At 42.5% G+C, this 13,134-nt stretch overlaps 1 protein-coding gene across 1 annotated transcript; it reads right to left on the bottom strand.

The window, feature by feature from the left end:
* Positions 1–10,171: 10,171 nt before the first annotated feature.
* Positions 10,172–11,492, bottom strand: LOC122825873. The gene is made up of 3 exons (XM_044107452.1): positions 10,975–11,492; positions 10,373–10,884; positions 10,172–10,218 (listed from the first exon to the last, which is right to left on the bottom strand). The coding sequence occupies exons 1-3, from the start codon at positions 11,157–11,159 to the stop codon at positions 10,172–10,174; spliced, it is 744 nt and encodes a 247-aa protein (XP_043963387.1). The 5' UTR covers positions 11,160–11,492.
* Positions 11,493–13,134: the final 1,642 nt, after the last annotated feature.

Raw genomic sequence — 13,134 nt, 5'->3', positions numbered from 1 at the left:
AATGTCGGTAAGCTCCTTAGAATCAAACTGGTACATTACATACATCATGGGAAAATTTTAGAGTTTGGATACTTTTTGAGTAAATTCTGAGGTAACTATCAACTTTCGGTTTCAGAAAGTCAAATAGCCATTATCCTGAGGCAACTTACTACAGCAACTCATTCCACCAATCAAAACCCGCTCAGAAGCAGGATTGTTTGAGCAAATCCCAAGTTTGTCCTGTATTTCAGCTGAGACCTGGCACAAGGAAAGGGTCAATAATGATGTGTTCTTTCCGTAGTAATATATTATTGAGTGTTAATGTTTTTTGCAAGTCAATTAATCTCAGTGAAACTTTATCCCCCATGTTATTCATATGACTGGAACTGTTAGTTTAAGCCTTCAAATTGATATTTAGAAAAGCTGAGCTGGATTGGCAACCTGTGTCAGATGGGCACTAGCCCCCATTGTAACCCTGCAAAGGTAATTATGTTCATAATGCATGAACAAGCATTATTTTTCATAATTTTCAAGGACGATATCACCATCTTGTTTTTAAACCCTAATTCTCTAAGGATTTTTATTTCCTGAGAGAATTAGGAGAATTATTTCAGTTTATTTCTTTTTTTTTTTTTTTTTTTTTTTTTTTATCTTTCTTTCTTTGCAAAACGAAGCCAGCATAGAACCTCACTTCTAGGGAATATTTACAGTGCAAAGCCAAACCATCGAGTGCCTTGTGCCTCCAGGCCAGACAATTTGAACTTCATCAGTAGGTATTTCCAAGGACTTCTGGAAAAAGCACTTCAAAGGAACTTCATCAAGGATTCCTTTTGTCTGCTCAGCCAGTCTTATAACGAAGCCCCGCAGACCAGCTTCCCTCTCTTGGTTTGACACATATCACTAAGGATTACTCCCAGGGATGGTAAGATGTCTCACTCAAAGAATTTACTCGCTCATTATTTAAGAGAATAGGACTGTGACAGCTTCCCTGACACATTTTTAATGTCAGTGCGAATGCACCAAAATGGGAGGAAGTCTGAAAAGAAACTGAATTTTAAAAATGAGGCATTACTTGAAGGAAACTCATCCTTATTCTGTCCCATTTATCAACCCAGGAAACAATGCAGTTGAGTATGAATGCACTTATTATTGCAAGTATGCACTACATAAATGCATACTTGTGACAAGTGTTTTATATTATTTTTGAATGTTTAACTGTTTAATGAAGCACTTCATTATGATTGGCCTCTTGGGAAAATAAGATAATAGTTAAACTTTAAGTTAAGGAGGACGTCTTAGCAAAAGCAGACTGCAAGCTAATAAATTCAAGTTCAATAAAATTCAAAAGTCAAGTCACTAACAAGAACAGACATGTTGATGTCTTATGTGATGGGGAGGCATTAGGTGAAGCAAAAAAACACAGGCTTGGTATCGATTACAACATTAATAATAATTTATGTAATACCGAGGTAATTAGTTTTGTGTTTAAAATAATTAATAAAATAAGAAAAGTCACAGTACATAGCTTTTAGAAACTAATGATTTTTTTTTACATATTTGTTAAAACTGTCACTATGCTGTCACAGTATGCTGTGAGACAGATAACACTAAGCTGCTCTGCTTTCTCCCAGTGCTTCCAGTGCAAACAGTTTACCTGGAATGGTAAGTTGCTTCTGCACAATTAGCACATTTAGCAGTGTGCACACAAACATGGTTGACAGCACCAAGACCCTCTTTCTGGCTCTGATTGGTTGTTTTTGAAAGGGAGCGGTGCATTTCTGCAGATGATGATAGGAGCAGTGCCTCCTTTCTGATTTAAAAAATAATATTTCACATACTGCAGTTTTATTTTATGATCAATAAAAAGTAAAAAATACATTGATCAACTATTTTATTAATGTCTGATTATTTATTTTATTAAAATATTTTTATTTTGTCAATGTAAGTATTAAATATTTGATATGCTGTTTTTAATAAATACTGCTTAATAAGAGTGCATTACTATAAAATTTCTCATGATAAAACATTTCATTATGTGTTTCTGAAAATTTACAACCTGCCTGTGGAATATTTACTGGTTAACAGGAAACTATGGTGCTTACAAAATCTATCAATAAAAATCACATTGTGTTGAGTTGTAACATTTTATTATACTCTTATAGTCTTTTAAATGCATAACGTCATGCCCGCCACAGGGCGGGCGTCGACCTCAGAGGGTTAAAGTGCATTACTATATGTGTTAAAATGCATAACACCAAAATAATAGTGTTATGCCTTAATTGTTATTAAGGCATAACACTATTATTTTGAATGTAACATTAACATATAAAGTGATGGAACATGTTAAAGATTGATCAGTAATATCTGTTATAACACATCAATGACAGATTATAATTCCTTTGTTATTGTCATGTTGTTATAATAAAGTCTTTTTGCCATTTTAAAGTCAAGTTGTCATAACAAAGTAACTTTAAACAATGTCAACTTTGCAATAAAAGTGCCATTATTTATTAAATGACACTTAAAGACACCAGTCTTAAACACTCCTGAATACTCCTTTGTGCTCATGACAGGTGTTATGTTTATGACAGTGTTATGTCAGTGTTACACACACTCCTTCAAATACAAGTGTTACCCATGAATGTCATGAAGGTTTTTATTCTCCACTTGCATATGTAATCATAAACCTTTAACTGTGAACTCAGGTTTGCAGGTGCTGTAAAAGCTTCACAAACATCTGGATTTAACTGTCAACTTATACGGTACTGATGTGATGTCCATCCATGAAAATGAGGAAACTAGATGTCCAACAATCAGCTGTATTAAATATGTTTCACCTGTTTGCTGTGACTAAATACAGTGGGTGTTTAGGAGAAGGTGGTGATCTGTGCCAATGGTAGCAATAAGGTTTCTATGTTTTGGTTTGGTGCCCCACCTGCCAGTGACTTAAGTCATCCTTGAGTTGATTTGTTTAGTCCAATAAAGTGATTTTAATGATTAAGACAAATGTAGAACACATATGATGTGGTAGTATTACAACATATGAAAAAGAAACCAAAAGAGCATGTAGATAACAAGTTTACATCTTTATTTTTGGTGAACCAAGGTTAGTAGTTGCCTTTAATTACTTTTCTCCTCAGTTTTGATGTTAGATATTGCTTGTGAGACCCAATGTTTGTCTTTTGTCATCTTCTTACTTCTCAGGCACTGCATCCCAATACCACCTCCTTCACCTATGGCTCTATCAGTGAGGCTACATCATAGTATTGAAAACAAAATAAAACATCTTCATGTATGGTACATGTATTCTTCATGTTATGCAACTTTGACAACCAGCTCCTAACTGTTCAATGTTAATGGAAACTCAACCCAGGAAGCTTTGATGGCCTTGATGCATACTAGTTTATAAAATGCTTAAGCAGGTCAATCAGATTAAACTGCGGCTAGACAATTTAAATTGCTATATGACTATTCTACTTTGCTTTCTTGTTAAAGAGTATCTTATTCCTCGTAGATGCCTAAAACAGTCTCAAAGAGAAGTTCTGCAGAAACCAGGAGACAATCTGCATGGCCTGTATTGTTTTCTTATTTTCAGGCAGTCTCACAAGATGACAGCCTATCCATTCAAATTATGACTGTCTCTGTTTTCTCAATGAAGCTATACTCCTGAGGGTCATTTCAGAACAAAAACAGAACTGAACCCTGCTCAGACACTATGTTAGTGATAAATTAATACATCCTGGGCTGTATTTTGTATTGTTTCTTCAGTTGGGCAATTAGGATCACATATCCTCACAACTCATAATGATTGTTCTTTTGGTTGTGGCAATTCAGGTGTTTTGTTAATATTTATCTTGTTTTAGAACATTCCAAGAGTCAGTCACTTTCCAAGAAACTTCTTTTGGTCTCCAGTCACCACAACATCACTACAGCAGAGGTGGAAAGAGAATAAAAATACATTCAAGTAAAAGCATAAGCTTTGATACAATTTCACTGAAAGTAGAGTGTACAATCTTACACTGGTACTTCTTATTTGTAAAAGTAAAAAGTACTTCACAAAAATGAAGTACTTAAGGCCTGTAAACATGGGTCACGCTATCCCCTATGCCACCACAGCACAACCATGACTGGGTAAAATTTGAAACGTTAACAGAGTATCCACTTCAAGGAAGCAATTGTTTCTCAATAGCTGAGACCCCAGACACTAGGACAAGGGGATGGTTTTTACCAGGCAAAACCCACTCATGACAAACAATGACAGCTGATCTGTTGCAAGAACCAAAGAGAGCAAAGCAATAGTAACACACACTCACGTCTGCATAACCTACTTTTGTTAGAAATTACACTAACTAATAAAGACAGGAAAGCATAACCTACCCGCATGAGCCATGGGAGCAGGAGGATGGAGATTCCCAGTCTCAGGTTGTGTGTCTGAGACTTCCAGAGGAAGAGGAAGTGAAGCAACAAGTTTTGCTTCATTTCTACTCTTTCTGGAAAACGTTTCAACTACTGTAGATTTAACCGCTTTACTCTCCCACAGTCTTGTTGTGACGCTCAGGAAGAGTGTGGCAGATGTCAGTAGAGTAGTGATGGAGGTGTCCCAATGTCTTTTCAGTTTTCAAAAACAACAACAGCAAAACACAGTGTTAGTTTGACCCCACCAGAACCACACACAAGGTAAAAAGCTCAGTGTCCACTCAACTCCTCTTACAATTGTGGGGTTAAAAGTCTGCTTGTTCATTTTTAGCGACCTTCAGTGCATAGTCACATGTAACTTGCAGAAAATGCACCAAGCCAGAAAATAAAACAAAAGTAAACTGACCATTTAGGTTAAGGACATACTTGTGCCCACCCACACAGAATGTGTGTCTGTACAGAATATGCACAGAATGTTTTGATATAAAGTCCACTTTTACTTTTTTCCACAATTTTGTTGATAGCAAAGTGGAAAAATAATAAAATGTCCAATAACTATAATATATTTTTTTTACTCAAAGGACATGGATAAAACTGACATTATTTACATTTGTTAAAATAGTATTCAGAATGTTTACATGGACATAGTCTTGAACATAAACCAAAGTAAGCTTACACTGTGTAGGTTTTGTAAACAACTTAAAGTACAAAGTATAGATAAATTGTACATAATTAGTTATGTGAGTAAATGTAGGGAGTTACCTTGCACTTTTGCACCATAGTAAACACACTCTGAAAACTCCTTTTCAAAGTGGAGCTGGTTCTACTTGCCTGATGATTCGCCCCAACCATTCCCTCAACTGAAAGAGCATCCTATCTTCCCTCTACTAGCCACGTTATCAAATGGCTATCTAAATGTTTGTCTCTGTTCCACTGTCAAGGCACCAACTGCTTCAAATCAAATCAAAATCAAATAAAATTTTATTTGAATAGCACACTCCACCAGCAAGGCATTTCAAAGTGCTTTACTTCATGACAAACACAAAAACACAAAGTCATGCAACATAGAATCAACAATCAAAACATTACATTAAGTGAAGTGCCATTATTAAATTTGTAATTGATTACATTTCAAATACAACTCTGGTTTTTAGACAAGATTTAAAGGAAGTCAGTGTTTCTGCTGTTTTACAGTTTTCTGGAAGTTTGCTCAAGATTTGTGGGGCATAAAAGCTGAATGCTGCTTCTTCTCGTGGTTTTGGCTTCCTACGAATAGTCCTGCTACAAACGAGACAGTGGAAACTCAGCTCCAACTATGGTGGTAAACCAAACCACCAGAGTCAGAGTTACACTCAGCTGCTTCTGTTCATAACTGTAATGGTACACTAGAGGGACCCAGAAATCCAGCCACGACACAGGAGTGAGCAGTAAATCTGATATTTATTAAAAGGCAGCTTGAACCGGGCACAGGATCGTCAGCTGCAGCACTGCGAAGGGGGGGCGAAAAGGAGAGGTTGATGACCGGAGAAATAGCAACAAAGGGATCAGTTAGCGTATGTGTGAAGGGAAACACTAACCTGGCGTTCAGTAAATGTGGGGATCGGCTGAGGAACAAGGAGTGGAGCAGATGCTGCGCTGACGCAGAGCTCGGGACGAAGTGCCTGGGGAGGGAAGCGCTGATGCAGGGCAGCGTGCCAACTTGTGGGGGAAGCAGACGAACCAAATCCAGATCCTGAATCCTAGTCAGACGGGCGGAGGTCATACACGATCGGGACAGAGAACAGAATCCGTGGGAGTGGGCGAGGCGGAGTTACAGTAACAGGCGTGGGTCGAGATCCAGAAAGGCAATCAGTAATAGTCCGACAAGGCGAGGCAAAAGGACAGGTCCGAGGAACAAGGCGTGGTCGTGATTATAAGGCGAGGTAAGAGTGCTGGAAAACTACTAGCTGAAAGCGTTCGATAATCTGGCAGCTTGGTTGTGACTGAGGAGGTTTAAGAAGGGAGACAATTAGGGAGAAACACAGGTGCGAGGAATAGCGGAAATGAGGCGTGACTTGGATTGGCTGAACAAGAAACACAGGGTACACTGTAAACATCACAGTACCCCTCCTCAAGGTCCGGCCCTGAAGGACCACCAGGCTGGTCGGGGTGATCACGATGGAAATCTCTGATAAGGGTTTTGTCCACAATGTGGCGGAAGGAACCCACGAGCGCTCCTCCCCATAACCTTCCCAGTCCACCAGGTAATGGGTGGCACGGCCCCACCTTCTGGATCGGAGAAGGCGCCTCACAGTGTAGACGGGACCCCAGCAAAGAACCGGGCGGGAGGGGGTTTGGAGGAGGGCATGAATCTGGAAGTGGCAACAGGCTTGATGCGTGAGACATGGAAAGTGGGATGGACCTTCAGAGAAGAAGGCAGCTGGAGGCGGACGGCCACAGGATTCACCACCTTGGAGATGGGGAGCAGTCCGACAAAAGCGTGGCGCCAATTTCTTGTTCTCCACCCGAAGGGGAAGGTCCTTGGTTGACAGCCACACCCTTTGACCTACAAGGTAAGCAGGAGCCGGGATCCTGTGTCGGTTTGCTGACCTGGAATACATGGCAGACGCAGTTAAGAGAGCCCTGCGGGCCTTTCTCCACACCCTGAGGCACCTCCTCGCTGAGGCATGGGCAGAGGGAACCATGGCCGACCGCTCCTGCAAGGAAAAAACAGGTGGCTGGAAACCATAAACAGTGTGAAAGGGAGACAACCCAGTGGCACTGGAGGGAAGGGAATTGATGGCATGCTCTACCCAGGGCAAGTTCTGTGCCCACTTGGTTGGATCCTGTTCACAGAGCATGCGGAGCTTGATCTCCACTTCCTGATTAAGACGCTCAGTTTGCCCATCCGTCTGTGGATGGAAACCTGAGGAGAGGCTCACCTGGATCCCCAGCTGCTTACAAAACTCTTTCCAAAAACGAGAGACGAATTGAGGGCCACGGTCAGAGACAATGTCCCTGGGAAGCCCATGAAGTCTGAACACCTCTCTAGTGAGGATCTCACCTAATTCCTTAGAGGAGGGCAATTTCACAAGGGGAACCAAGTGTGTCATTTTGGAGAAGCGATCGACTATCGTGAGTATGGTAGTGTACCTGTTTGAGGTGGGTAATCCTGTGATGAAATCCATCGAAATATGCGACCAAGGCCGGTGGGGAACAGGTAGAGGGTGAAGAAGCCCTGCTGGGGGTCGGCGAGAAGGTTTAGCCTGAGAGCAGACCCGGCAGGCAGAGACAAACTCTTTGACATCCTTTCCCATGTTCCTCCACCAGAAGCGTGACTGGACCACTCTTAGAGTTTTGACTACACCAGGGTGGCAAAACAATTTAGATACATGGCAAAGCTTTAGTACCTCAGGGATAAGATTGTCAGGTACGAAGAGGCGTTGGGGAGGACAGCCTGGGGGGGGCCGTTGCAGTTGGTTGGCCTCCCTGACCCGATTCTCAACCTCTAGCCGAGTTACCGCCAGCCGAACAGACTTTGGAAGGATAAATTCTTCTGAACAAGTCACTGGTTCGTTCAGGGGTTCATGAATCCTGGACAATGCATCAGGCTTCACATTTTTGGAGCCAGGCCTGTAGGACAAAGTGAATACAAAACGAGAGAAAAAGAGGGCCCACCTGGCTTGCCTGGTGTTGAGTCTTTTAGCTGACTTGAGGTACTGGAGGTTCTTGTGGTCAGTCCACACTAGGAAGGGTTCCTTAGCTCCTTCTAGCCAATGTCTCCATTCCTCCAACGCTAGTTTAACTGCCAGCAATTCTCGGTCCCCACGTCATAGTTGCACTCAGCAGAGGAGAGGCTTCTAGAAAAGAAGGCGCATGGATGAACCTTATCATCCTCATACCTCTGGCTAAGGATTGCGCCAACACCAGACTCCGATGCGTCGACCTCCACAATGAACTGTCTATTCAGGTCAGGAGAATGGAGAACTGGTGCAGTGGAGAACAGGTGTTTAAGTCTTTGAAAAGCCTTTTCCGCATTAGGGTTCCACTGAAAAGCGAGACTTGGGAGAGGTTAGAGCATGAAGGGGTGAGGCAATAGAACTGTAATTGCGAATGAACCGCCTATAGAAATTAGCAAAACCCAGGAACCGCTGGAGTTGCTTACGGTCTTGAGGGTAGGCCAATTCAGCACAGCGGAAACCTTGCGGTCCTCCATGGATAGCTGGTTGGGGAGACTAGAAAGCCTAAGAAGGAAGTCTGGGACACATGAAATTCACACTTCTCAGGTTTAACAAACAGGTTATTCTGTAGTAAACGAAGAAGCACTGAGCGGACATGGTTGATGTGTGAGGGTAGATCCTTAGAAAACCAGGATGTCATCTAGATAGACAAAGACATAAAGACCAATCATGTCCCTAAGAACATCATTCACAAGGGCCTGGAAGACTGCTGGTGCATTAGTCAACCCAAATGGCATCACTAAATATTCATAATGCCCAGTAGGGGTGTTGAAGGCAGTTTTCCACTCATCTCCCTCCCGAATACGCACCAGATGATCTCGCATTCCTTAGGTCTAATTTAGTAAAGATGGTAGAGCCTTGGATGCGTTCAAATGCAGTGTCTGTGAGTGGGAGGGGATAACGGTTCTTGATGGTGATGTCATTGAGTCCTCTGTAGTCGATGCAGGGGCGAAGTGAACCATCCTTCTTTCCTACAAAGAAAAATCCTGCACCAGCAGGGGATGAGGAAGGACGAATGATTCCTGCTTGGAGGGCCTCCTTTATATAGTCTCGCATGGCTTGGTCTTCAGGGACTGAGAGTGAAAATAGACGACCCTTGGGTGGGCAGGTGCCAGGAAGCAGGTTAATGGCACAATCATAGGGGCGGTGTGGAGGCAGAGAAGTGGCACGATGTTTACTGAAAACCTCCTTAAGGTCATGGTAGTCCTTGGGGATCCCTGAAAGGTCAGGGTCCTGAACTGGGGAATCCAAGGGAACTGGCCCTGGATGATTAGCAGCTTGAAGACAGGTGGACAGGCAATGAGTGCTCCATCCAAGGACCAAACCATGGACCCAGTCAATATGTGGGTTATGTAGTCTCAACCAGGTGGCACCAAGAATTAACGGAAGGTTAGGAGAGTTGATGATGAGAAAAGAGATGGATTCCTGATGGTTCCCTCCCACAATCAGTCGGACTGGCTCTGTCTCCAGCTTGACCTGGTGTAAAACATGACCGTCAATAGCCTGGACCTCAGTCTTCCGAGTACTTTCTCTTAATTTCAAATTGAGTGAGCGGGCTAACTCCGCATCCATAAATTCAGTGTCGGCTCCAGAATCAACAAAAGCTGCTAAGGAGTGGGAGCGACCACACATAGAAATCTGCGCATTGATGGTAATTAATGAAGATTTAGTAGTTGTATGTTGGTTAAGTAGAGCGCTACAGACTGAAGGAACTAACCTCTTGGAGGGACATTGCCGAAGTTGATGGTCATCACTGCCACAGTAGAAACAAAGGCCCTTCTTGAGCCTGCGCTCCCTCTCCTCGGGTGTCAGCCTGGAACGACCAATCTGCATAGGTTCTGGTTGGTCCTGGGAGGGAAAGGAAGGTGGTTTGGGCAACGATGACCTCATTGTGAGCCGGGAGGGGACTCCCAAGGATGTAGTCGGGTATAGTCGGTCGGAAGCCTTCTCTAGCCTTCTTTCATGCATCCGTTGATCGATCCGTGATGCCATGGTTTCGAGGTCAGCCAGATCCTTAGGGGGGTCACGAGTTGAGAGTTCATCTTTAATGCTTTCGCTCAGACCTTGGTAAAAGGCATCACACAAGGCTTCATCATTCCAATCACTGTCAGCAGAAAGGGTATGAAAGTCAATGATATATTCATTAATACGCCTCTTGCCCTGTTTTATTCTCCAGAGCCCTCGAGCTGCCTCTCTCTCAGGGAGGCAAGGATCAAAAACACGCATTAATTCCTTGGAGAAATCATCAAAACTGTAACAGATGGAGTCTTTCTGCCATTCAGCCGTACCCCAAATCTTAGCTTTGCCAGATAGTAAAGAAATCATGTAAGCAACCTTAGCTCGCTCAGAGGGAAAAGAGCTGGGCTGAAGCTCAAAATGAATCTCACACTGGGTAATAAAGGGCCGACATTGGCTAGGCTCACCACAGAAAACCTCAGGGGGGGAAAGACGGGGCTCCTGCGGAAGAGGTAACCGCACCAGCTGAGGAGGAGCTTGTCGTGGGGCAGCCGAGGCACTAGGAGGCGCTGTGGGGTTTGTCAACTTTGACAGCATAGACATCATTTCCTCCATATTAGCTTCCAATTTAATAATGGATTTCTCTACTGTAGCGCGCCATTCCTGTGCGTGCGATGGGTCCATAGTGGCCAGATTATACTGTAATGGTACACTAGAGGGACCCAGAAATTCAGCCACGACACAGGAGTGAGCAGTAAATCTGATATTTATTAAAAGGCAGCTTGAACCGGGCACAGGATCGTCAGCTGCAGCACTGCGAAGGGGGGGCGAAAAGGAGAGGTTGATGACCGGAGAAATAGCAACAAAGGGATCAGTTAGCGTATGTGTGAAGGGAAACACTAACCTGGCGTTCAGTAAATGTGGGGATCGGCTGAGGAACAAGGAGTGGAGCAGATGCTGCGCTGACGCAGAGCTCGGGACGAAGTGCCTGGGGAGGGAAGCGCTGATGCAGGGCAGCGTGCCAACTTGTGGGGGAAGCAGACGAACCAAATCCAGATCCTGAATCCTAGTCAGACGGGCGGAGGTCATACACGATCGGGACAGAGAACAGAATCCGTGGGAGTGGGCGAGAGCGGAGTTACAGTAACAGGCGTGGGTCGAGATCCAGAAAGGCAATCAGTAATAGTCCGACAAGGGCGAGGCAAAAGGGACAGGTCCGAGGAACAAGGCGTGGTCGTGATTATAAGGGCGAGGTAAGAGTGCTGGAAAACTACTAGCTGAAAGCGTTCGATAATCTGGCAGCTTGGTTGTGACTGAGGGAGGTTTAAGAAGGGAGACAATTAGGGAGAAACACAGGTGCGAGGAATAACGGAAATGAGGGGCGTGACTTGGATTGGCTGAACAAGAAACACAGGGTACACTGTAAACATCACAATAACTTTATCATTTTCATTTCAATTCCTGGACAAAAAAGAAGAAAAAAAGCAAAAGAAAAAAGAACCTCAATCTCCAGAGGTTATTTCTTGTACACCTGTAATATCTGGAGACATGGTGACGATTGATGAATAATGTTTCTGGCCCAAACAAATGGGCTGGCATTAAACGCCTGGAGCCTTCAGATTGTACAGGTTCTTTTCCTCCATAACACATCCATTGAAGGTGATGAAAAGCATACAGTCAACCATATTGTTTGTGAACTGACTCCAAGACAGATTACACCACAGTTCTTATCAGGCCTGAAAGCCGAAGTATTTCTGATGTCAGAGCAAATTTGACAAATGAGTCCAGGGCACTCTAATGCAGGCTGTTTGTCATCACCAAAGGGACAAGCACAGCACATACCAAGGCAAAGGCAATCTGCTTGCATTTTGCTTTTGACTATGATATAAAGAACTTTTTTTTAATTTTCTTAAGTTCCCTTTCACATGCTGAACCCCAGAAATTATTTTACTTCTCTAAGTGATCATTATCTGATTCTATATGTACATTTTGTCAAAGACCATTATTTCACCTGAATAATAATGATACACCACAAATCAATACATTATCCCCATGTCAATGCCAATTAGACCAAAAGGGAGTCTGTCCTCATAAATTGTTGAGATTCTGTTGGAATCCCGAGTTGTTGAGTTGTTTTGGTAGTTTGATTTCATTCTAGTTTATTTTGTGTTGCTTTCCTATTGTGGTTAGATCCGTCCTGTTTCCATTTTTGTTTAATTCAGTTCTTCTTATTTTATTTATTTTTTTGCTAAGTTTATTTCTTATAGTTATTCTTTTTCACTCTGGTTTTTGTCTTTCTTTAGTCAAATTATTCTGTAGTGTTAGATATATTTCCTGTTTTCTTGTGTAGTCTTCCTCGCTCCCTGTGCCACCTGTCCTCTCCCTCTCATCAGTCTGTCTCTTTCTGCTTCAACTAACACCTGCAATCAGTTACCTCATCACCCCAGTGGCCTCATGTATACAGTGTGTGTACACACACAAAAAAATGTGACACAATATTTTACACACAAATCAGCATGAACAAAGATTGAAACGATGTGAAAGTTTTTGTAAATATACACAAACGTTTTGCCTGCTGTGAAAATATGAGAGCCTTTTTTGGCCCATTTTTCCTGAGGAAAATAAGCTCCCTAATTATGCACAACTTCATATAAGATATGGATCTCCTTAGGCCCTACACTCCTTCATCAGCAGTTATGTTTATATTCAACAAGCATTCCAGTTTATGCTGTTTGGAGTTGGAAAATATGTATAAAAATGATGAGGTGGTCAAAGCTAAAACTTGCCTAATAAATGTCCATACAGTTTATAGGGAAGGTGTGAAATATGTGTACTATATTATACATGAAGACCCAGGTCCTTTGTTCCACATTCACCTCCCCAGTATTTTAAGCTGCTCACTCTCAGTCAGTTTCTCCTCAACCAGATGTCTCCTATCTGGCCTTATTTTGGATTACTTTTTGTTCGATCCTGCAGTTTTATAAGTTCTGTTCTTCATTTATTATTTATTAAATTTTGCACTTCAGTCCCACAAATCCTGCCTGCTGCACACAAACATCATCAC

This window comes from Gambusia affinis, linkage group LG22 (assembly GCF_019740435.1).
Source record: "Gambusia affinis linkage group LG22, SWU_Gaff_1.0, whole genome shotgun sequence".
Lineage (NCBI taxonomy): Eukaryota > Metazoa > Chordata > Actinopteri > Cyprinodontiformes > Poeciliidae > Gambusia > Gambusia affinis.
The sequence above is the reverse complement of the archived record's forward strand: the minus strand, read 5'-3'. Positions and strand labels throughout refer to the sequence as shown.

Bases quoted from the DNA above. Each gene is read 5' to 3' on its own strand.
- LOC122825873 (XM_044107452.1), bottom strand. From the start codon at position 11,159: ATGACCTCCGCCCGTCTGACTAGGATTCAGGATCTGGATTTGGTTCGT. The intron at 10,885-10,974 runs GTTAGTGTTTCC...CCCCCTTCGCAG, and splicing joins CCACATTTACTGAACGCCAG to TGCTGCAGCTGACGATCCTG. The intron at 10,219-10,372 runs GTTACAGTTTTG...TTCTGCTGACAG, and splicing joins ATGGCAGAAAGACTCCATCT to TGATTGGAATGATGAAGCCT.